The 22,823-nt window shown below is 41.9% G+C and overlaps 2 protein-coding genes across 3 annotated transcripts; one reads left to right on the forward strand and one right to left on the reverse strand.

Annotated features, from left to right (window-relative positions):
- Window positions 1-10: 10 nt before the first annotated feature.
- Window positions 11-4,677, forward strand: LOC138975768 (pre-mRNA-splicing factor SPF27-like). The gene is made up of 3 exons (XM_070348520.1): window positions 11-238; window positions 1,623-1,862; window positions 3,910-4,677. The coding sequence occupies exons 1-3, from the start codon at window positions 35-37 to the stop codon at window positions 4,111-4,113; spliced, it is 648 nt and encodes a 215-aa protein (XP_070204621.1). The 5' UTR covers window positions 11-34; the 3' UTR covers window positions 4,114-4,677.
- A 1,432-nt stretch (window positions 4,678-6,109) lies between these two features.
- On the reverse strand, window positions 6,110-16,862 carry LOC138975767 (sulfotransferase 6B1-like). Of its 2 annotated transcripts, none has more exons than XM_070348518.1 (7): window positions 16,582-16,862; window positions 13,142-13,316; window positions 11,009-11,205; window positions 10,572-10,695; window positions 9,851-9,954; window positions 8,099-8,273; window positions 6,110-7,556 (listed from the first exon to the last, which is right to left on the reverse strand). In XM_070348518.1, the coding sequence occupies exons 1-7, from the start codon at window positions 16,588-16,590 to the stop codon at window positions 7,441-7,443; spliced, it is 900 nt and encodes a 299-aa protein (XP_070204619.1). In that variant the 5' UTR covers window positions 16,591-16,862; the 3' UTR covers window positions 6,110-7,440. The 2 variants fall into 2 exon arrangements, with proteins under 2 accessions (XP_070204619.1, XP_070204620.1); XM_070348519.1 differs by lacking the exon at window positions 16,582-16,862 and adding an exon at window positions 14,625-15,106.
- Window positions 16,863-22,823: the final 5,961 nt, after the last annotated feature.

Genomic DNA, 22,823 nt, shown 5'->3' on the forward strand with positions numbered 1-22,823 from the left:
GGGTGAAGCAACATTAGGTCTATACTTGTTCAAAATGGCCGGCGAGGTGGTGGTTGATGCTTTGCCTTACTACGATCAGGGTTATGACGAGCCTGGAGTGCGTGATGCCGCCATTGCACTTGTTGAAGAAGAAACTAGAAGATACCGGCCGACGAAGAATTATCTAGATTTCCTGGCTAACCCGAACTACCACACGTTTGAGACCGAAATATTGAAGAACGAAATGGAGCGTGTTCAGGTAAGTTAGTTTTGTCTCACCGAGTCTCTCTCTGTCCGGTGTTAAACTGACAACGTTTTTGTCATATATATATATATATGACAATCACATACATACTGCACTCGTGGTATGTATTATTTTAAAGGTGTGTAGTGCCAACAATTATGACACTAAAACGTGACTTTATTAGTTCATATAAATATACATCTACTCAATGCCCAGGGCCTGAATTCGGGCGCCACGGAAAAATCGCGAAAAGCAATAGCTTGCCTACCAACCCACCCCTGTTTTTACACTATCCACTTTATCTTTCACTCTAGGGAAATTAGGCGCACCAACCAAAATTGAGGATAGTTGCCCTGTAACAGGATTTCCTTATGATTTTGAAGAAGAGGAAGCAGGGTTTCATTTACTAGTGCGCCCTCCGCCATTGGCGCATTAAATCTGAAAATGTCCCATCACAATTCCCTTCAGTGCGTCAAAGGGCGCATTGAGATTACGTACCACTACGCCACAAAATGTACACTTTACATGGATTACACACACACACATACACATACATGGATAATACGATACAGGGGCTAATTTGGCACAATATATATTGCATCATTGGTGAAAAACGCGTACAGGCCTCTTTGGCGTTTCTTGCCTTCGACTATGTCCCATCGGAATTTGGTTGAGGGGGACAAATGTCCCATCGCCTTTTTCTCCCAGGTTAAACCCTGAGAAGGATATATTATATCTACTCAATTACATTTTCATTGAACAATGATAATTAATGATAATCAATGAATCATACGAGAATTTATAACGCGCACATATTTCATCACAAGGCGCCTCAAGGGGCACTCATACACATTATTTTGCATTAACAACTAATGCACATTCATTTACAAATTACAGTGTAAATTACACTTACGCATAAATTACATGAACATGACAAGGCAACAATAGAAACAGAGACACGGCACTCAAAAGTAATCATGAAAAACAAAAGATATTATAGATTTAAAATTAGATTTAAATCAAAGTTAATTAAAGATCAATCGATTGAAATACAAAGCAGATTGAATTGAAAATTCAGATGCGTGATAGTTGAAATTATGAACATTCACACACAGAGCAGACAGGGACTGGGGAAACAATGACAAAAGTAATGCAGACTGATGGTACAGACTAGCCCCACAGCCAATGGCCTGAAATTTGGCGCCAGGGTGAATCGCGAAAAAGCAGTAGCTTGTCTACAAACCCACCCCTGTTTTATATTTTCATAGGTACTCAATCCACTTTATCTTTCCCTCTAGGAACCTTAGGCGCACCAACCAGTGAGGACAATTGCTTTGTATAGGGATTTACTCAGTATGAAGACAAGGAAGACATACATATTGCTGATATTGTTTTTCAGGCTCGCCTACCAATGGACATGCTGAGTATGAAGCGCTATGAGTTGCCCCAGCCGCCAGCAGGGAAGATGACAGACGTCGCAGCGTGGCAGGAGTGTGTTGACAACTCGCAGGCTCAACTGGAGCATCAAGCGCTACGCATTCTCAACTTGGAGATGATGGGGGACTTTGGCATCCCTGCCTGGAAAACCTACAACGACACTCTGGTGTCTATGATAGACTCTGCCCAGAAACAACTACAGGTGGGGACTCTGTCACTCTGTGTTGTTTGTAGTTTGCCATAGACAGTTCACAAGAACAATAACTTTCAGAAGTAATGCATAGGGGAAATTAATCTGTTTTAGGTATATATATGTACATGTATGTACTTTGCTTCTTCAAATCAGATAGTTGAAACCAGGTAATCAACGATTGAATGAAATTTAACAGCACCGAAGTCTGAAAGCAAAGATGAATTAAAAGTTGCCTGCATAATGTGTAAACAGGTGTGTTCACAATGACCAGAGTTCGACACTAGCGGGGGCGGGGGGCGGAACGCCCCAGAGTTTTGTGTTCCGCCCCAAACATTGCCGAAGCTTGGGGCCCACTCCGCCCCAGGATAAATTCCAACAATGACAAACCGAAAATTCTAATGCCAGAGCCAATCACTAAAAATCGCCAGTCAAAGTCGTCACTGAAATTTGCGTTATGATCAATGCCGCAGTCAAGAAAAGAAAAAACATTGAAATCGTCGAAGGACAATGCCGCAAGGGAAATAACTCCCAGATTGCGCTCTTTAGCGTGAGAGATAAGTATCGCCTTCAAATGCCAAACGCAAAATGTGGCGACACATCCCTGGTGTAAAAAGACATGAAGATGAAGAACAGGGTGGAGAGAAACGAAAAAAAGAGACCGATGCAGCCAAAAGCGCGAAGCGCTGTCGTAATTTCAATGTCAAATGGTTGAAAGAATTTCCCTGGCTTCAGTACGATGAAGAAAAACAGACAATGCATTGCCGCACGTGAATACTGAGAGTGGGCCCCAGATTTTTGTTTTCCGCCCCAGCAATTTCCATCTCTGGGGCCACTGTGGCCCCAGGCCAAATAAGTTAGTGTCGACCCCTGATGACATACTTATTGTGCTTAAGATCAAAGTCAGTGATTAGAGGGATGATTCCATCATTTTTGACTCACATGCGAAGCAAAAGTGAGTCTATGTACTCACCCGAGTCGTCCGTCCGTCCGTCCGGAAAACTTTAATGTTGGATATTTCTTGGACACTATTCAGTCTATCAGTACCAAATTTGGCAAGATGGTGTATGATGACAAGGCCCCAAAAAACATACATAGCATCTTGACCTTGCGTCAAGGTCGCAGGGGCCATAAATGTTGCCTAAAAACCAGCTATTTTTCACATTTTTCCCATTTTCTCTGAAGTTTTTGAGATTCAATACCTCACCTATATATGATATATAGGGCAAAGTAAGCCCCATCTTTTGATACCAGTTTGGTTTACCTTGCTTCAAGGTCAAGGTCACAGGAGCTCTTCAAAGTTGGATTGTATACATATTTTGAAGTGACCTTGACCCTGAACTATGGAAGATAACTGTTTCAAACTTAAAATTTATGTGGGGCACATGTTATGCTTTCATCATGAGACACATTTGGTCACATATGATCAAGGTCAAGGTCACTTTGACCCTTATGAAATGTGACCAAAATAAGGTAGTGAACCACTAAAAGTGACCATATCTCATGGTAGAAAGAGCCAATAAGCACCATTGTACTTCCTATGTCTTGAATTAACAGCTTTGTGTTGCATGACCTTGGATGACCTTGACCTTGGGTCAAGGTCACATGTATTTTGGTAGGAAAAATGTGTAAAGCAGTTCTTAGTGTATGATGTCATTGCCAGGTTTAGTTATTTGACCTTGACCCTGAAGGTCAAGGTCTTGTAAAGGTCAAGGTCAAGCATGTGAGTCGTATGGGCTTTGCCCTTCTTGTTAAGTTTTAGGAACGCATTATATCGCATTATACATGCCAGTTTTACCACCCTATATTTTTGGAATAAAATCTTGTTTAAACTAACAGTGGAATCTGTCTCTCGAGACCAGCACCGAAGAACAAAGATTCCCCCTTTTTAAGACCTTGGTTTTTTTCTCTCTGAAAGTTCAAATCATAACCTCAATAATGTTATACATGTACCTCCTTAGACTACTGTGCGTTCACACTTTTAAGTTGACTAGTATTTGACCCTGCTCAAGATCTCTTTTTTTAAACATGTATATTTTGTGAATGTTGTTTATAACAGGACCTGAGGAAGAAGATTCAAGAGATCAACTGGCAGAGGAAGAACGAACAGACCCAGTCCGGCACCAAGCTGAGGGAGCTGGAGACGTCATGGGTCGGCCTGGTCAGCAAAAACTACGAGATCGAGCGTGCCTGTGTAGAACTGGAAAAAGAAGTCGCCGAAATGGAAGAGAGGAACGCCAAAATGGACCAGATGAACAGCTGAAAGATTACTGTTGTGCTGTTGATGATTCACTTCTGTGGACATTTTTGTTACAACTGTTTAACTTTAAGAGGGAAAGACTGTATCAGTATCCCAACAAAAAATGTTTGGTATGCTTTGATCGGTCTTTTCTGCAAAAAGTTTAAGCTGTAACACAGAAAGAATCTTAGTTTTTAGATGGGTTGAGTGAAGATGACATAAAACAGCAAAACATGAGCGCATCAATGACGGCATGCAGATTCAGACTTTTGTCTTTGTTTTGAAGTGCTGATGAAAGCACCAGTTAAACTGTGTAATCTTCCGTGTTTTTTTTCTATAGTTTCAGGTTTGGTTAGCTTCTGACCCAAACTTCTCAGAAGGCTGGGGGCTTGTATGGTTCTTTCATACCCTCATACCTCATTCATATTGAATCCACCTGATCATTGTTTATTGTCTCATGCTTGTGTGTGTGAGTGGGTGAAAGAGAGAGCAGAGAGTATGAATGTCATGTGTGTGTATGGGAAAGTAGGAGGTTGGGGAGAGAAATTCTGAAGTGTTTTTTTAAGAGAATAAAAGAAGCACGTCTGATTTTTGTGTTAGTCTTGTGTATACTTGGTTTATAAACTGGCCTGCAAAGCAACGGAAACTCTCCACAACAACAACAGGAACACACATTTACTTTTGAGCATAATTGTTCATTATACTTGTCAGTAACAATGGTGTGTGCTTGTTCAAACCAAAGAAAAAAATCTGTGCTAGACAAAATGGTTGTTTTTACTCACATAGACAATACTATTGCACAATGTTGTGTTGTAAATAATTGAAAATATGGGATGTAGGTTGAGAACACTATTTTTTCTCTCTTTGAAAAGTGGTGGCTGAGATAGGTAATAAATACTACATGGCTTTCTGTGTTTACACAAGTTGCTTTTTAAAATATTGAAATGCGAAAGCTAGCTTTGCGATACAGTATTTTTTGTAACAATGAGTGTAAACCCGTTATGAAACAGCAAGCTATGTAGTATTCTGTTTATCCGACATTCTGTAATTGTGTGCCTTCTTCCTCAATTTCCAAATATCTCCGTCACTTTGAATCCACTTACTTTCTAACTTCAACCATTTCACTTGACTTGGCAACCGTTCATTGGCATCAAAAGTAGTTATGATGCAGCAGTTAAATTTCAGCATAATGTGTTCGGTTCCATAGAAAAGAGGAAACCATTTTGCCAAAAGAACAACACAAAATTACAAAATAACAAGGCACTTTGCTGTAAAAGATGCAACACCCATTTTTGACTCACATGCGAAGCAAAAGTGAGTCTATGTACTCACCCGAGTCGTCCGTCCGTCCGTCCCCCCCGTCCGTCCGTCCGTCCGGAAAACTTTAACGTTGGATATTTCTTGGACACTATTCAGTCTATCAGTACCAAATTTGGCAAGATGGTGTATGATGACAAGGCCCCAAAAAACATACATAGCATCTTGACCTTGCTTCAAGGTCAAGGTCGCAGGGGCCATAAATGTTGCCTAAAAAACAGCTATTTTTCACATTTTTCCCATTTTCTCTGAAGTTTTTGAGATTGAATACCTCACCTATATATGATATATAGGGCAAAGTAAGCCCCATCTTTTGATACCAGTTTGGTTTACCTTGCTTCAAGGTCAAGGTCACAGGAGCTCTTCAAAGTTGGATTGTATACATATTTTGAAGTGACCTTGACCCTGAACTATGGAAGATAACTGTTTCAAACTTAAAAATTATGTGGGGCACATGTTATGCTTTCATCATGAGACACATTTGGTCACATATGATCAAGGTCAAGGTCACTTTGACCCTTATGAAATGTGACCAAAATAAGGTAGTGAACCACTAAAAGTGACCATATCTCATGGTAGAAAGAGCCAATAAGCACCATTGTACTTCCTATGTCTTGAATTAACAGCTTTGTGTTGCATGACCTTGGATGACCTTGACCTTGGGTCAAGGTCACATGTATTTTGGAAGGAAAAATGTGTAAAGCATGTGAGTCGTATGGGCTTTGCCCTTCTTGTTAAGGTTTAAATGAAAAAAATCCACAAAATAGGCGCTTCGGGTGTATTGGCCGCAAGTCAAAGGAGGTTTGCAGAATGGAAATGCAGTGGAGTCCAGCTATAACGAACCTGGGTATAACGAAATCCCTCTTTTAACAAACTGCCATTGATTTCCCGGCAGACAGCCTTCTATTTCTTACTTGTTACTTTCCGGCTACATCGAACCTTTTGAACTCATTTGCATAACGAACCCCTCTTTTAGCAAACACGTTTTCATCGCCCCAGAGCCGTTTTGTCTCTAAAAGTCACAAGGCTACAACGAACTGATGTCAATAATTGTTTCCACAGACAAAAATACACAAACACAAGTGCACATCGCGTGATGAGCGAACTCTGAACAAACTAACAGCGGGAGGTGCACGCAACAGATCGAACCAAAACCGAAAGTTGTGGTGACGTCATGACATTTTGCGATGTACGTCAGCGAAGCTCGTGCACATGTCACCGTTGTGGTCTGTCTGGCTAAAAACAATGGCTGACGAACATGGTTTCAAAATCTGGAACTGTTTTTTTGTTTTCTCCGATCCGTGACCGAGTGACGCGATATATAGAACCACGCGTTCGTTTGAATCAATACTCTCCTCAGGCAGTGAAGTCTAAATTGCTCAACACTGTGGACAGTCCGGAGTGCAGTTATGTCCCGTGAGCGAGTCAAAGTTTTATCGTGAAAACTGACGCTTTTCATGCACCTCCCGCTGTTAGTTTGCCTCTCTCTATGGATTATATTATGAAGCTGTTAAAAACATGCAGAGAATGTACTCTCCAAGGAAAGATCGATGGGACGATCATCTGAAGGTGATTGGGAAAACTTGTCTTGAGGCCATTTAGGGTTGAAAACTCTACAGCGAATTACTGATATAACGAACTAAAATATATCTCCCTTGAGATTCGTTGTACCCGGACTCCACTGTACATGTATGTTGAATGAAACATTTTGTTCCTTATAGTCCTAAAAGTATGGTAAGCACAATCCTTGCGCTGTTGTCTCACTGAGGTCAGAGTGTCAAAATTGACGACTCTTCTTTTTAAAAGTGTAATCTCTGATATGAAAAGCAAAATAAAAATTGCAACGTAAATTGTACGTTCTCAAAATCTTACAGAGGAAACAAAGTGTTTTCAAGAATGAAGGTTGTCTCTATGATCCTTTCTTTGTGAAGATCTCACTTTGATAATGCTATTTCTTTGCAGCAAGCAGAGCCTTCAAGGTCCTCATGAATGAATTTGTTCATGATGACCATGATGAAATGTTCACAATTGTTGTTATGGTGTGTACTCTAGTTTGAACTTGGTGAGGCCTTGAAGTCGATCTGCGATGAACTTGTCCATGAGGGCTTCGTCCTTTGCTGAAAGGTGGTTCTTCCAGTCACCCACTTCCCCTGCAAAAAGCACAGAAGCCTATTGATAAACTGACGATCAAATATGTCGGCGTTTGGGGAAAAAGAAACAGTCGCACAACACATTTTTGAGGTATGTGGTGAAAACCGTTAGCAGGGGGAAAGTTGACTGAATTTTACATTTTGAGCTTTTGGGAATCTTCCGGGTCATATTTATATCAACATACAAAATAGTTTTTTCGAAATTACAAAATTGGAGCAGGTTATTTGGCTCAGCAATGCTCTATTTCTCTGCATAGCGTTTTGTTTGTAAATTTGGTACCTTCCAAGTTGAATTCCCATAGAAACCTCGGTGGTAGCACCATGAGTATTGGAATCATATTTATCAACACACAAAATAGTTTGGCGAAATTACAAAAACTGAGCAGGTTGTTTGGCGTATCAACACCTTTTCCTCTGCAAAGCTTTTTTTTTTAAACTGTTGTACCTTCGGAGTTAAATTACCAACAACCTCGGTAGTAGGACCATGAGCATTTAGAAGCTTGGCACTTCCAAAATATAGTAAGGACAATGTTTTTTTTAACCTTTTCTGTAGATATCTTGGTTAAGAGGTATAGCCGCATCTTTCACTACAGCTTTGCTCTTGTCCGCTTCTTTCATTTTTTGGAAGCTGCAGGCATCGGCAATGTCCCGGCACAGCTGGTCGGAGGCTGACACGCCCAGGAACTTGGCTAACCGCTGAACTGTCTCCACTGGGTGCTGTCAAACATTCAAATAGACGACGTTCAGAAATAGCTGTCAGGTTTGTATGGGTTGTCCTCTGAAAGCGACATATGGCGAGGTAAAAACGGTCATACACGTAAAAATCCACTCGTGCAAAAACACGAGTGTACGCAGGAGTTTCAGCCCACGAACGTAGAAGAAGAAGTGAGACAAACAAACCACACATGCTCCTTGTCCTTGTTTTAGACACACCCCTCGCTAGTGACTGTCCTGTGGATTGTTTTTTTTACTAAAAGCAAGGGTATTCATTCTTCCACACCCCATACAAACCTGAGAGTTATTTCCAAATTTCGTCTATCGACGAGACATTCCTTTTAGACACCTTGGCACGTCAAACGCTGTTAAACATTCAAGTGACCAAAACATTGCATTCAACCCGGACACTGTGGTTCCTATGATGTGAGGATGCCTCCTGTTAAAGGACACCTTCCATTGTCCCTTCACCTTTTGTCTTAGACCAAAACATACTTGTCAAGAGAGACCACTAGCGAACTAGGTTCGACTTAATCGCTGCCCCTAAGTGTGTTCTTTCATTGCAAGTACCAGTGGAAATACACGTATTGTGCACTAAGGCACTTTGTGAGACACTGAACCTCTTTCGTCAGATAAAACATGATTATGACACTCTTGGAGATAAGATACCGTGCACCAGAGGGGCGCTGCCAATCATTAATTCAGTTGTAGTGTTGTACATCAGGAAAATTGGCTGGCAGTTGAAGTTGGATCACAGGCGGAAGGTATCGTCCACTGCACTACTGTCACAGAATAGTAGTCCAGTGGACGGGCGAAACCTTCCGCCTGTGGTTGGATCTAAGCAGTTTACAATTTTGTTTTTCTCTGAAAACTTGACAAGTTTTTCGGAATTGACATTTTGTTCTGTCTGAACACTTGGCAGGCTCTTAGGTATTGAACTTTTTTTTCTTCTGAAACCTCAACAGGCTTTTGAGTGTTGACACCTTTTTTGTTGAAAATTAACAAGCTTTTTGGTGTCAACATTTTTTTCTTGACAAGCCGTTGAAAGCAACTTTTCATGGTGATGATTTTACTCTGGTTAAGTTAACTATACTACTGATTAGATTTTGCTCCATAAGACAACTTGGCGCCTTTGTTTAGTTGTGATAAATACAAACAGCTGCAGATTTAAGATGGTCCTTTGAGTTTCTCCACTGTGTTAACAACATATGACACAGACTTTAAGGGTCTCCCTGACAGTATTTTGTCTTGTTCATAGCAAGGCTTTCTGTTTTTTTATTTTGTGTCATTATCGCTGTACATGTAGATATCTGCTGAATATGTAAACAAAATATTGTGACAAATTTCGCACCCAAACTAAAGCATTAATTCCCTTGTCATTTCATTCAAACTTGTTATGCCATTTAAGACAGTCCAATTGCCTATCTGGCACACTTTTTGGATCAATGATTTCTTTTACTGAGATCGCATGACCGAAACTCAATTAAGTCAGTATAAGGGTACATGTACCCCCAAAATCCAAAATGCTAAGTTTTTTTGTTTTGTTTTTAAGACAAAAAAATGACAAATAACAACGGAACCTTCTTAGTCTCTTCATAAGAAACATTGAAGAAAGGAATGTCCGGGTTGTCGTCCATAAACTTCTCTGTCTGTTTTAGGTAGTCTGGGTATGTTCCAAACAGCACTGAAAATACACAAAATACCCATCCGTTGATGATTTATAAAGCCATACACAAATGTATAACTACTCATAACGTTGGTACTGTTGGTACACAAGCAAACATGCAGACAGACTGAGGGTTAAACACACAAACACACACTCATGGCGGCACACAGAAACGCCAGCCCATACAATTGCAGACACTGAAACACACACACACACACTGACTTACCACACACTCCCTCCCCGGCAATATACTTGCCCCCTAGTCCCCTCCCCCTCCGCCCGCCGCACTCGAGGACACACTTAAAGAAACACACATACGTCGTGTACCGGACACACACAGTTATGAATGCGCACCGACATGCATACAAACACACTCACAGGCAAACACGCTTACACACACACACACAATCACTATCACACAGGGATGTAAGAAATAAATCAACTTCCAAGTGCAGGCTTACACACATTTCTGTCCAAACTACACTTCATACCCGTCACATGCAATGCTGACAAGAACAGTACCGTACGTTGCCACCTAGCTGCAAGGGCCGCAAAGAAGACACTATCCAATAATTATATGCAGCATTGCACACAAAAACAGCCAACTTGAACACATAGGCAACACTGTGACTCACTCGGCCCGTTTATGAACGCCTGGATGAACTGTTCAAAATCCTTGAAGATATTAGCGCCAAACTGCTTGAAGTGGAACCACTGCGACACCACCGTGTCTTTGGGGTTGCGGTACACGTGCACTACCTGCAGGATACATGCACCCCTCATAAAGACAAAACACGTTCACATGGGCCTATCCACTCTTATAATGACAATCAAAGTATCGTAGACAAAAAAATCGAGTATGGAATGGAACTAAAAACAACAACAAAACAAATAAGCAAACAAAGAAAATAGAGAGAGAGACACAGAGATGGACATGCGAAGGTAGACAATTCGGAGACAGAAGTGCAGTCATATCCCACAAAGAGAGAGAGAGAAAGAGAGAGAGAGAGAGAGATGCAAACACACACACACACACACACACACACACACACACACACACACACTCTCTAACCTTGATTTTCTTGCGCTTGATGTCTTGCACAGGCAACATGGAGAAAGGCAGGTGAGTGTTGAAGATGCGTGGTGACGCCTCAGCCTCCAGGCGTTCTTTGGAGCTGAACTCGATCATCATGAACTCTTTGGTGCGAGCCTCGTACGTCACTTTGCCATGAAGCAACATGTAGATCACCTCCCAAAGCCAGTGAGTGCCTGCGTCAATACAAGAAATACACAGTGCTGGATCAAGTATAATGGGGGGGGGGGGGGGGTTCAAAAATGAGGCAGAGGAAAAAAACGATGCTTCGGCGGATGATGACGTTATTTAGTTATTCCAAAAAAAACACGTTTTTGCTGCAGCATTTCTGTTTTTCCAGAGAATAACTGAATAAAGTCATAACCCGCCAGGACCATTTGTAGGGGGCGACACCCTCACTGTCCGGAACTCAGGACCCTCCCCCCCCCCCCTCCACCGGGACCTGATACAAGGCCCTTGTCATTATGTACTCTCTCTGGAAACTGAGAAACAGTGTGAAACGTGACACTCTGCTTTTATGAACTCCTCGGTAGGGGTCTCGTAGGTTTACTGTGAAGCAACATGATATATCACCTCCCACATCCAGTGAGTGCCTGCGTGTAGTAATACTAACTTGTTATAATGTACCCTCTCTCAAACTGAAGAAGAAGAGAAAAATATGACGGCTTACTAGCGCCAAAACCTGAGGGTACCAATATCTAGTGAAAATAAGTATTTAACACGTGTTCTGTGTAATTCACAGCGATAATGTTAACCGACACTGTTAATGACTAATTTTCAGTTTTGTCCTCGGCTTACTAGTGCCAAAACCATAATTAAACATGAACACCTGATAATTACACATTAACACTTGATAATTTAAGCATGATCACTTAATAATTACAATTTTCACGTGAAAATTAATCATTTTCAGTTCTGGCTAACTTTCAGACGGATTACTTGAGCCAAAACTGAACGTTAATCGTTATCTGGGGAAGAAAATAAGTAATTTTCACTAATAATTGTAATTTTCTCGTGAAAATTGTAATCATGTGTTTTTGGCGCTAGTAAGCCAGCATAAGGGTTGTAATTTTCATGTGAAATTTTTATATATAATTATATATGTTATTTTTGAGCCAAAACTGAAAGTTAATCGATATCTGAGGAAGAAAATTAGTAATGTTCACTGATAATTTTAATTTTTTCGTGAAAATTGTAAATATGTGGTTTTGGCGCAAGTAAGCCGTCATAGAAAAACTCAGCTATTATGAACTACTCGGTAGGAGTCTCGTTGGTAACTTTACTCTGAAACAACATGCAGATCATCTCCCACACCCAGTGAGTGCCTGCGTGCATTTATACAATCTTGTCATTGTGTACCCTCTCTCAAAAAACTTAAGAAGTTATGGATGATTGGTTGGCTGGTGTGTGTGTGTGCGAGTTGGAAGGATGCTCCTGGTCGTGATACGCGCTGTGTTATTTATTCATGAACTTTTATATCATTGCTAGTGTGTTTTTGTACGCACTTGATCTGAGGATATTTTATTGGTTCTAAGTTTAACTAAGGTAGAGAGAGAGGGTGAGAGAGAGAGAATGTGTGTGTGTGTGTGTGTGTGTGTGTGTGTGTGTGTGTGTGTGTGTGTGTGTGTGTGTGTCTGTGTGTGTGTCTGTGTCTGTGTCTGTGTCTGTGTGTCTGTGCCGTGAGAGACTGTTTTAGGTTTTAGATGTGTTTTGATGCAACTCTTAATTCTTAGTAAATGTGTTATGATTAGTGTTGTTAGTTTTAATTGCAATCCTTAACTCTTCGTAAATGAGATTTTTTTTATGTCTGTGATCGCCTGACACTGCATGTCGATTTTCCTTGTTTTTATAAGGACAGTAACATTTTGAGTCTTGAGTCTTGAGTCTTGAGTCTCTGCTACACCAGCCTACGTATGATACGGCGGCGGCGGGTGTCCGATAGCGGCCCGTACGCAGGGATTCTGCGGGCACCGCAGCAAAAAGAAAGAGGAACATTTTTCTCGGACTCTCGAGTTAGATGCCAGACAGGAACACTTGGTCTGAAGACTGTATATTGACATTATAAAAGGTCTTAAGAGGGGGGTTTCACTGTACTACTTCTTAAAAACTCACCAGCTTTAGGGTAGGCACAGAGGAAGACGTCGTCATCCCTCAGTGTCAATGTACGCAGCTCGTTGATGTGCTGTTCCCAAGGTACGTGGAACGGTTGGGGCGGCAGCATGATTCCTTCCATCATCACTGGAAGCGGAAGGTTGGCCGCTTCAAAGTGCTCGTGTAGACCGCTCATCTTGAACAAATAAAACGGATAAGATGAATCTGATACAATGAAAATTCGTATTGAAAATGAATCCGGCGATATATAAATATATGAACTTCTGATGTACACTCTTCAAAAAAAGTTAAGGATCATTTTTTTACAAGCACGCCACACAAAACAGACAAGACCGAATTCTTTAATTTTTAAAAAATTATATAATTGAACAACCAAGGAGTAATGACAAACAAAGCAAAGATCGAACGCGGCAGCGACAATTTAGCTAGAGTGTGTCAAACGTGACAACCCTCGAAAATGGAATTCACAACAATGTGAATCAGTGTCAATAATTAACGCGTGTGCCCTCCGTTGTGTGCCAGGCATTCAACACATCGTTGGCGCATGGACTGGATCAGGTTGCATATGAATGCTCTGGGAACTCCATTCCACTCCATTCTGATAATCCTCGCTCCACGGCTATCGCCAGTTGTCTCTCTGACCGAACGCTACAGTCCTACGCGAATCTATCAAAAGAAGAATACAGAGTGATCTCCCATATGTTGTTCACGAGCAGTGTTCGCGAGACGAAAATGATTGCAGATTGGCCGACTTCGACAGTGATCTCCGTTCTGTTCTTCACAGTCATGATAAAGACATCGTTCTAAGGTCAAAATAAGTCGAAATTCTGGGACTGCTGCCGGAAGGAGACCGTAATATATGGTTGCATCACTGTCAAAAAAATCGTCTGCTCCAGCGAGGGCCGAAACCAAACGGTTGATTATCATGTGACACTTATGCCATATTTAGAGTTGTTTGCACAGTAAATACATCCGCGAAAAATTGGACACAATGACTCGAAAATACACAGAAGGTGAATCCAATACAATGATCGAGCCCGGCTACAGTAAAAAAACAAAACAAATTAAACACAATGTAAATCAAGAGAACATAAAAATGTAGGAATTGAACACAATGATGAAATGACACGGATAAGGTGAACTCTGATACGATGACAATGGGGATAAAGTCCCGAGAGGATGTAACTGAATTGGGAAAAGATACAATGTCTGTTAAAAGTGAAAATATAGAGAGGATAAATCCGATACAAAGAAAACACGAACAATGAAGATGGATCAGTTACATCCAACGAAAATACAAATTACAAGATGACACCCACGCAAAAAAATACAGATACGATCCCCGCCAGCCACCCCCCCCCCCCCCCCCCCCCAAACAGATAGGTTAAACTTATAGGCACAGTAAGCCTCCCGTAAACCATCACAGATACTGTCAGGCTTTTACACACAGTACAAACACCCTTTCATTTAATTAAACACTCACCGCTTGAGAATATCCTAGGTGCCCTCCGTAAAGAGCGAGCAATTTTCAAAGAATTTATTTGTGCATGGTTTATCTTACCCCTGAACCATCGTGAACCAGTGTGATCCAGTTTCCCTTTTTCACAATGTAGTCATCAGTTAGTACTTTGAATGCTACTCGATGTGAGCTTATCTGCAAAAGCACGTTATTATGTGCCTCTGACTATGCACGAAACAAACGGCTGTAGTTCACAAGAACTCTAGCGATGGCTTTTGACTGTTCAGAGGAACTGGCGATAGGCATAAACCGTCGTCTGCTACGAGAACCACGACCTTGCGTGACCCTGCTTCCGGGCTTTTCTTTTTTCAAACTTTCAAAACTTCGAATTGTACTGATCTTGTCTTGATGAAAAAAGAATTCTTTTATGATTTAAGAATGTTTGTGTAACAAGCTGTCAATTTATTATTTAGATTTTAAAAGTTAGGTCTAGCGCCAAAACGCACCACGGTCCCTCAGACAATCCGGCCGCAAAATTAATTCTTTGAAAATTGCTCGCTCTTTACGTAGGGCACCTGGGATGTTCCCGTTTGGCGAGCGTTCAAATGGAAGGGTGTTTGTACTGTGTGTAAAAGCCTGACAGTATCTGTGATGGTTTACGGGAGGCTTACTGTGCCTTTAACAAAAAGATTGACTGAAACACCGATACCGTTAGTCTCATCGAAGAAACTGAGATACGGCGAACATGCCCGGTTACATGTGATACAGCCGGTATCTGGCGGTAATAAATTTGACCCAAAGCAACAAGGATAAGAGTAATCGGATACAATGTAAAAACAGACAAGCTAAATCGAATACAATGACATGTGGAAAAGAAAATCTGATACAATGAATGAGTGTACGTGCGCCGGTGTTATACAAAACATTTACTCCACGAAAAATGTACTCGGACTGTAAACATTTCGTTACGAATGGGAACCTGAGATACTGGTAGATTTTTATCGAGGAAAAAATTCCGTCATTCGCTAATCAAACTACCGGGTAGAAAATGCGCCGAAACTATTTACTCTCTGTTTACTTTTTACTTTTTGTCAATAAAAATCTACTGGGTATCTCAGACTTTCATTGACCCAATTTATACCGGTACTGCTAAGAAAGCCAATCAAGTTCAGAGATACCCGGTAGATCTCGGAAATCCGGCTACCGGAAGATTCCACCGGGTAAAAAGTCATTGTCAGTTTTGGCCTGCGTTCCACACAACATGACCTATATAGCTACAAGGGTGCGCTCAACTGATTCTAACTTAGGTGCATTGTGTACCTGTAGCGGGGTGCAAAACGAATCAACGGCATTGCCTTCGTGAGATAACAGAGACCAGCATACACTGAGACAGTCACAGATACACACACAGACACCGAAACACCGTATGACACGACCCGGCATACACACTCACTCTTACAAACAGACACACAGACAGACAGACACACAACTTGAACTGAACACACACACACACACACACACACACGGCACACACACACACCGGCACACACACACACTGTGACAGACACTCAATGATCACCCACACACACACACACACACAGCACACACACACACGCGCGCGCACACACACGCACGGACACCGTGAAACACTGACACACACACACACACACACACACGTGAACACACATGTAAAGGCATTAGTTCCCCATAGAACCTTAGAATGTTTTAAACCAGCTTTACTGTTAGTCACCTAAAATACACTGATGGACATGGCCATGGCACAAGGCCGGTGGAGGCTAGACTGGTAACCGTATACTTTACTTTAATGCTATCATGTCTGAAACTGGCCGTATAAAATTTCATCTCACACGGCATCACTGCAGAGCGCCTAGAACTGTACCCACGGAATATGCGCGATATAAGACTCATTGATTGATTGAAACATGTATGCAAGGCCAATCACTGTGCACGTTACACTTACCTTGTCCATGTCTGCGCCGGAATTATGGAGTCCCTAGTCCAGGTTCTTCAGTTTCCGTGCGCCGTCACAGTGTGAGCAGAATGAATATACTTGCTCTATAGTTCCCCTTTTATTGTCAACCTTGTTGTGTCAGGGTAGCAGGCCGTATTAGTGGCTACACTGTACACATTCAGCGGCCTGGAGTCGTATTCAAGACTGCCAAATTGTTCACTCAGTTGAAGCACTTATCGTGTTTGTGTAATGGCGGTACAGGGGCGGATCAGCCTTACTTTGTAATGGGGGTGCGCTTTGAGTGCGCGCTGCGTGCCTGAGACCGCCAGGAGGGGGGGGGGGGGGGGGGAGGGGGAGGGAGGGGGTAGTCCGGGGGCATACCCCCCCCCCCCCGGAAAAAATGTGTCCGACGACTGAAGCAAAATGTTGCTACCTGGTGCCATCTAAGCTTAAAAATTGCCACGAATCATCTTACCAAATTCTCAAGTAAGAAACATCTGTTTTTGTTGTGTGTGGTTTTTTTTGCCGGAGGGGCGTGTACGCGCCTGGGTCCACCCCTGTGATCCATTATATATGCTTATCTATAAACCGGTATCACTGAGTGTGTAAGCCGGTGTAGCGAATTCAGATTTCTGATTCGGCCTTGTTGATCTTGTATTAACTCCACACTGAAAAGCCTCCCGCCTCCCTTCCATAGCACTGATGATCGACCTAAGGTACTTCAAATTCGTTCAACAAAAATTGAACATTTATTAAAGGTACTGAATTTGTCAAATCCAGGTGCACAGAGCCCCTGGGGCTTTTAGTCATACCTCAGGCAGCTATCTGTTAGAAGAACTACCAAGTTTCATTGACTTGCACCCAAAGAGTCAAGAACTGCGATTTTTTTACGAATTAATTTCGTACTCGGACCCGGCTGGTCTTGGCCTATTTTTGGATCTAAATTTTGATCAGGTAGATCACCACATCATGCACAAAAAGACACGTCACTAGCAAACTATGTCAGACGTCATCATGAGTTTGTGTAAAACAAAATGGAGGCCGGAATCACTCAGTTGAATCGAACTCCGACCAAACACCACGTAATAACTAGGTTAATTTATGCACTCGCGTGAACAAGAAACTGTCGAGCTTCACAGATGTCGTCGTTGGGTAGTTTTGGGTTTGTTTTACTACCATAGGAGGATTTTTGAACTGTAAATGCACTCAGCTGCAACAAAAACGCAAAACGAAGGCTGTGAGCTGCACTGTGCCTTTAAAACTTAGAATTTTGCTTCAACCTAAAATCTTTCCCTTAATTCTCATTAAAGGAATATAACCAATCGGTGCACGTTTTCTAAGAAATCGAATTTTGGGGTGAAATCTTTCAAATGTCACAACCACTTTCCTTTACTTGCAAGAAACTGACAAGCTTTTCTCTTAAAGGGACAGTGCAGGGGTCACAGGGGTCATAGCATTGTGGCTGAAGCAACGATTTGTCTTTTTGTCGCAGATTACTATAAAAACAGTCAAAAGCTTCATACAACTTGAACTATATCTCACAGATGCCAGCCAAATGAAACTTTATGGGGTTTGTCATTCGCATCTCCCGCCAAAATGTTGTTAACATTTCCTTGATTACGTTATGGGTCTGACGGCTGTGTGCAGTATGCCAAAACTGATTGACGCACATGCAATCTTTTACACATTTCTCACGTATTCAAACACAATGTCTTGACGTTAAGTACCTAAAATGAAAATAATTCTCCCTCTCGCCGACACTAATAGACTTCCTGATAGGGTTGTTGACGTAATTAGTTCACGTGCGGGACTCAGTGAATGTGTATGAGCCTAATCGTGGGCGACTCGATCCTGCCAGGTGAAAGACCAAAATAAATTCGTAACAATATTGCAGTTTTTGACTCCTTGCATAAAAGTCAACGAAACTTGGCATTTTTTTCAAACGCACAGCTGCCTCAGGCATGACCAAAAGCTCATTGGGCTCCGCGCACCTGGACTGTGATAGGTTCAATAACTTTGAATACGTTCAAATCAAAACTAAAAACACACCTTTTCCACAAACATTTACCGTAAAATGCATTTTCAAGCCTGATCCGTCCCTGAGTGATGGTCACTTTTGTCCCATGTACTGTACATAGTTTTTCACGTACGTGTTTTGCGCGCGCGTGAGTGCGTATGTTTGTGATAATGTATTATATTGTGCAATTTGCTTTATGTAGTGCGTGTGTGTGCCCATGCGTGTGTTTGTGATAATGTTTTTTTTAGAGCAATGTGTTATTCATTGATATGTGTGTGATTGCACGTTAAATGATGTTTTGTTGTCGTAGGATTTTGATTGTACAGCGCTTTGAGCAGGGTTAAACCCTGGATACATGCGCTATAGAAATATTATGCATTATTATTATTAAGTGTAGGGTAAAGAGGGTAGACGAACTCACATACAGAGCAAGACTTGATAATAAACATATTCAAAAGCAGGGGGGAGGGGGGGGGTGAGCCCATTGTTAAAGTTTAACTTAGCCGCCACATTGGGCAATTTGAACCACTTGATGGTGTAAATTGGACCAATAATAAGTAGAGGTTACATGCCGAGTCTCAGTGATTATTAAAAATAATGGTCGAAGTTAGCGGATCATGAAAAATGCGAGCTTTAGCGAGCTTTTTCATGACCGCGAACTGAGACCATTATTTTTTATAATCACTGAGACGAGGTGTGTAACCTCTTTATTCCTCCTTTCTTCAGTTATTCAAAGAAAAGAGGAGTTTTTTTGCGAAAGTTTGATCGAATCCTATTCACTCAACCAGTCAACCTGCGCAGGCGATCGATTAATGCGCGGTTGTATAGTTCCGTGCAAATCATTCCATTCTGTTAACACTTCTTGTCAGTTTTCCTATTTTGGACTAAAATCAAGTACACAGATATGCTGTTATTCTGCTGTGGTGGCAAAGGCAGATTTTGTGTGTTCTGTATGTATGCTGTATTAATGTTGTAGTACACTGGTCCAATTTTCATTATGATTTTATAATGCGTCGGATTTATTGGAACAGTGATCCATTTTTCCCTTCGAGCAGAGGTCAAATTTAGGCGTTTCACACTTGCATAAAAACAAACCGTGTAATTATATGCGTTGAGCACGTGGCTTTGCCACGGTGTAATACTATTGCATGGTATTGTCATTAAGGTGAGAATGTGTTGCTGTAAGTTTATTGTTACGTTATTTTTGTTAGAATGTATGTATTTGATGTTTAAATAGTATGGATTTTATTCATAGTTAATATGTAAAGCGCGGAGAGCACAGTTCACTGTGGTTCGCGCAACATAAGCTCTCATTATTATTATTTGTATTATTGTTCAAAATACTGAAATGGTTCCACAGTTTGCCCTAATGAAAGGTGCTCAAACTTTATTATACCGCAAATCCATTAGGAGTTATTTCCGAACATCGTATATTCTGAGCTGAAGTGCAATCCCATAGTCTAGACTGAGTCAAAGGTTTTTCTCTCTCAAAAGTTCAATGAATTGATTGACAACATTTATTGAAAAACCTAGTGGTCAGTCTCTTTTCTCGGCCTGCCAGAAAATATTTGATGAGATATGAACCAAAGTGAAGACGCAAAGAGAACTAGTATAGTTTCATATGACCAGAATACCAATTCAATCTATTGCAGATAGCAAACCTTTGTCTCCAAAGGGGGGTGGGGGAGGCGGGGGAGGGCACAGGCACTTGACACGAGGTAATTAATCTATTGCATATAGCAAACATTTTGTCTCCAAAGGCGGTTGAGAGCACAGGCACTTGACACGAGGTAATACATTGTGGATGTCAAACTTGACCTTCGCCTGCAAAAAGGTGGGGGGAGGGGGGGGGGGGGGGAGGCGGGTGAGAGCACAGGCACTTGACACGAGGTGAGGCGCGGGACTTGTGAGCCTAGGAGAGTATGGCCTCGGCTTCCGCAACCTTCACCGCACGTAAGTCGGACAGGCAGACACACACACAGACAGACAGACAAACACACACACACACACACACACACACACACACACACACACACAAAACACTGAATAAATACAAATCACACACAAATAAAGATTGTTTTCCTCCACCATTACCATGATGATGACAGCTATGACAGTACATCCCAAGACGTAATGAGCTAATAAAACATATGAATTTCATCAACATTATCATTATTGCTATGAATTACCCATTTACACATATGTAACAAAATCACTCTCGTATAATGTGCGTGTTTTCAAACCGGCTACAAAGAGGTTCATGGTGCAACGTTCTTAAACTGATCGAACAAGCCTGAACCAGAGATTCCTATCGTATATATATATCGTTAATATTCCTTGTTACTGAGGTTCATCTACATTCGCAGTGTTGAACGATTTTTTTGGCGTTAAATATTTTTAAAATAAAATAAAATTTAAATGCACACACACAAAGAGTTAACTGCTAGCATCAGATTAGAAAAAGCTTGAAAAAAGTATTCCACTGCTTCTTCGTTTGCTTCTTCGAGTTCATTGCCCTCTCTGTCTTTGTTCTCTGTCTCTTCCTCCTTCTTTGTTCTTGACCTCTTCCTCCGCTTCCCCGTCGTTGTCTTCCTCCTCCTTTTTCACTCCTTCTCCTCCTCCTCCTCCTTCTCCTCCTCTCACAGTCTCCTGGTTTATTTTCAGTGTTTCTTGGACACTCCAAACAAGGCAGTGCATTTCTAACAAGGAGAGGCTGTATAATGATGCTAGCCAGCGCATCTGGAGTTTCGCTCAGTGCCAGACCCTGATACAGGACTGACCCAGGCCGATGCCACCAGACGGCTGCCTCCTGAAGCGGCTTTTGAAATTGTTGTGAGGTTCAAGGTGGCGAAGAGTCGTCCTCCTCCGGTTCCTCCCGGTTCAGTCTCCGCCGGTCTCCCTATCTTCCTCCTCTCCTCAGTCATCAGCAATACTGAGCAGCAGTAGCAGCAACACAAGATCTGAACCTTGTGGTTCTTCGTCAGTTTGTGACTACTGTTGCCTCGTTATTATTTTCTGTCTGTGTGTGCACTCTGTATCCCCTTGCTTTCGGGTACTACTTGTCTCCAAAAACCTCCAAAAATTCCGAAAACCTCCGAAAACCCCTGAAAACCCCATCTAGACTAACTGAATCTATCTTCAAAGTGAAGTAAGGGACATGCCTGTGAAAAGTAAGCCTGATTCATGCTACATGCACCCTTATATTTGTGTTGTGAGCCGGATTATCGACGAACTGAGATCGATGCAACAATTTCAATTTCAATTTCTTGTTACTCGAAAGCACAAGTATAGGGCCTATTGATGGCGTCATGTGATTAGCCTGTGCTCCCGCTCCTTCGTAAATCCTCACACAAACACGAAAATAAAGCCATGAACGGTGAAAGTTACTTGGGGGGAAGAATTTACCCGATGCTCCCCAGCATGTCGTAAGAGGCGACTAACGGATTCTGTTTCTCCTTTTACCCTTGTCAGTGTTTCTTGTATATTTTTTTTGCCTCGTTCATGGGCTGAAACTCCCATGGCTTTTACGTGTATGACCGTTTTTACCCCGCCATTTAGGCAGCCATACGCCGCTTTCGGAGGAAGCATGCTGGGTATTTTCGTGTTTCTATAACCCACCGAACTCTGACATGGATTGCAGGATCTTTTTCGTGCGTACTTGGTCTTGTGCTTGCGTGTACACACGGGGGTGTTCGGACACCGAGGAGAGTCTGCACACAAAGTTGACTCTGAGAAATAAATCTCTCGCCGCAATTTTTTGATTAGTGCTTTTGTGAACAAGACTGAACAATTAACAAGTGGCTCTATCCCATCCCCCCCCCCCCCCCCCCCCTTTCCCCGTCGCGATATAACCTTGAACGGTTAAAAACGACGTATAAACACCAAATAAAGAAAAGAAAGAAAAGAAAGAACGGTCGTGAAAGTTGCAAATATAAGTCATGATTGCAAACAATTATGTAACAAAACACGATCTAAGGACGAATTTTCTTATTTCTGATGAGGTTTTCGGGTTTTTTTCGGAGGTTTTGGGTTTTTTTCGGAGACAAGTAGTACATCTCGGTACATAGATTTAGTTAGTCTAGATGGGGTTTTCAGGGGTTTTCGGAGGTTTTCGGGGTTTTCGGAGGATTTTGGAGACAAGTAGTCGAGTGCCTGTGGGTGAGAGGGGGAGAGAAGGGGAAGGAAGGGAAGGTTGGAAGTGAGGGGAAGGGTCATAATTAAATTATTGCTAATG

The sequence above is a fragment of the Littorina saxatilis genome, linkage group LG9 (genome assembly GCF_037325665.1).
Source record: "Littorina saxatilis isolate snail1 linkage group LG9, US_GU_Lsax_2.0, whole genome shotgun sequence".
NCBI lineage: Eukaryota > Metazoa > Mollusca > Gastropoda > Littorinimorpha > Littorinidae > Littorina > Littorina saxatilis.

Bases quoted from the DNA above. Each gene is read 5' to 3' on its own strand.
- LOC138975768 (XM_070348520.1), top strand. From the start codon at position 35: ATGGCCGGCGAGGTGGTGGTTGATGCTTTGCCTTACTACGATCAGGGT. The intron at 239-1,622 runs GTAAGTTAGTTT...ATTGTTTTTCAG, and splicing joins ACGAAATGGAGCGTGTTCAG to GCTCGCCTACCAATGGACAT. The intron at 1,863-3,909 runs GTGGGGACTCTG...TGTTTATAACAG, and splicing joins CTGCCCAGAAACAACTACAG to GACCTGAGGAAGAAGATTCA.
- LOC138975767 (XM_070348518.1), bottom strand. The intron at 11,206-13,141 runs GTGAGTTTTTAA...GTATTGACGCAG, and splicing joins CTGTGCCTACCCTAAAGCTG to GCACTCACTGGCTTTGGGAG. The intron at 7,557-8,098 runs GTTAAAAAAAAC...TGCTTTTTGCAG, and splicing joins CCAAGATATCTACAGAAAAG to GGGAAGTGGGTGACTGGAAG.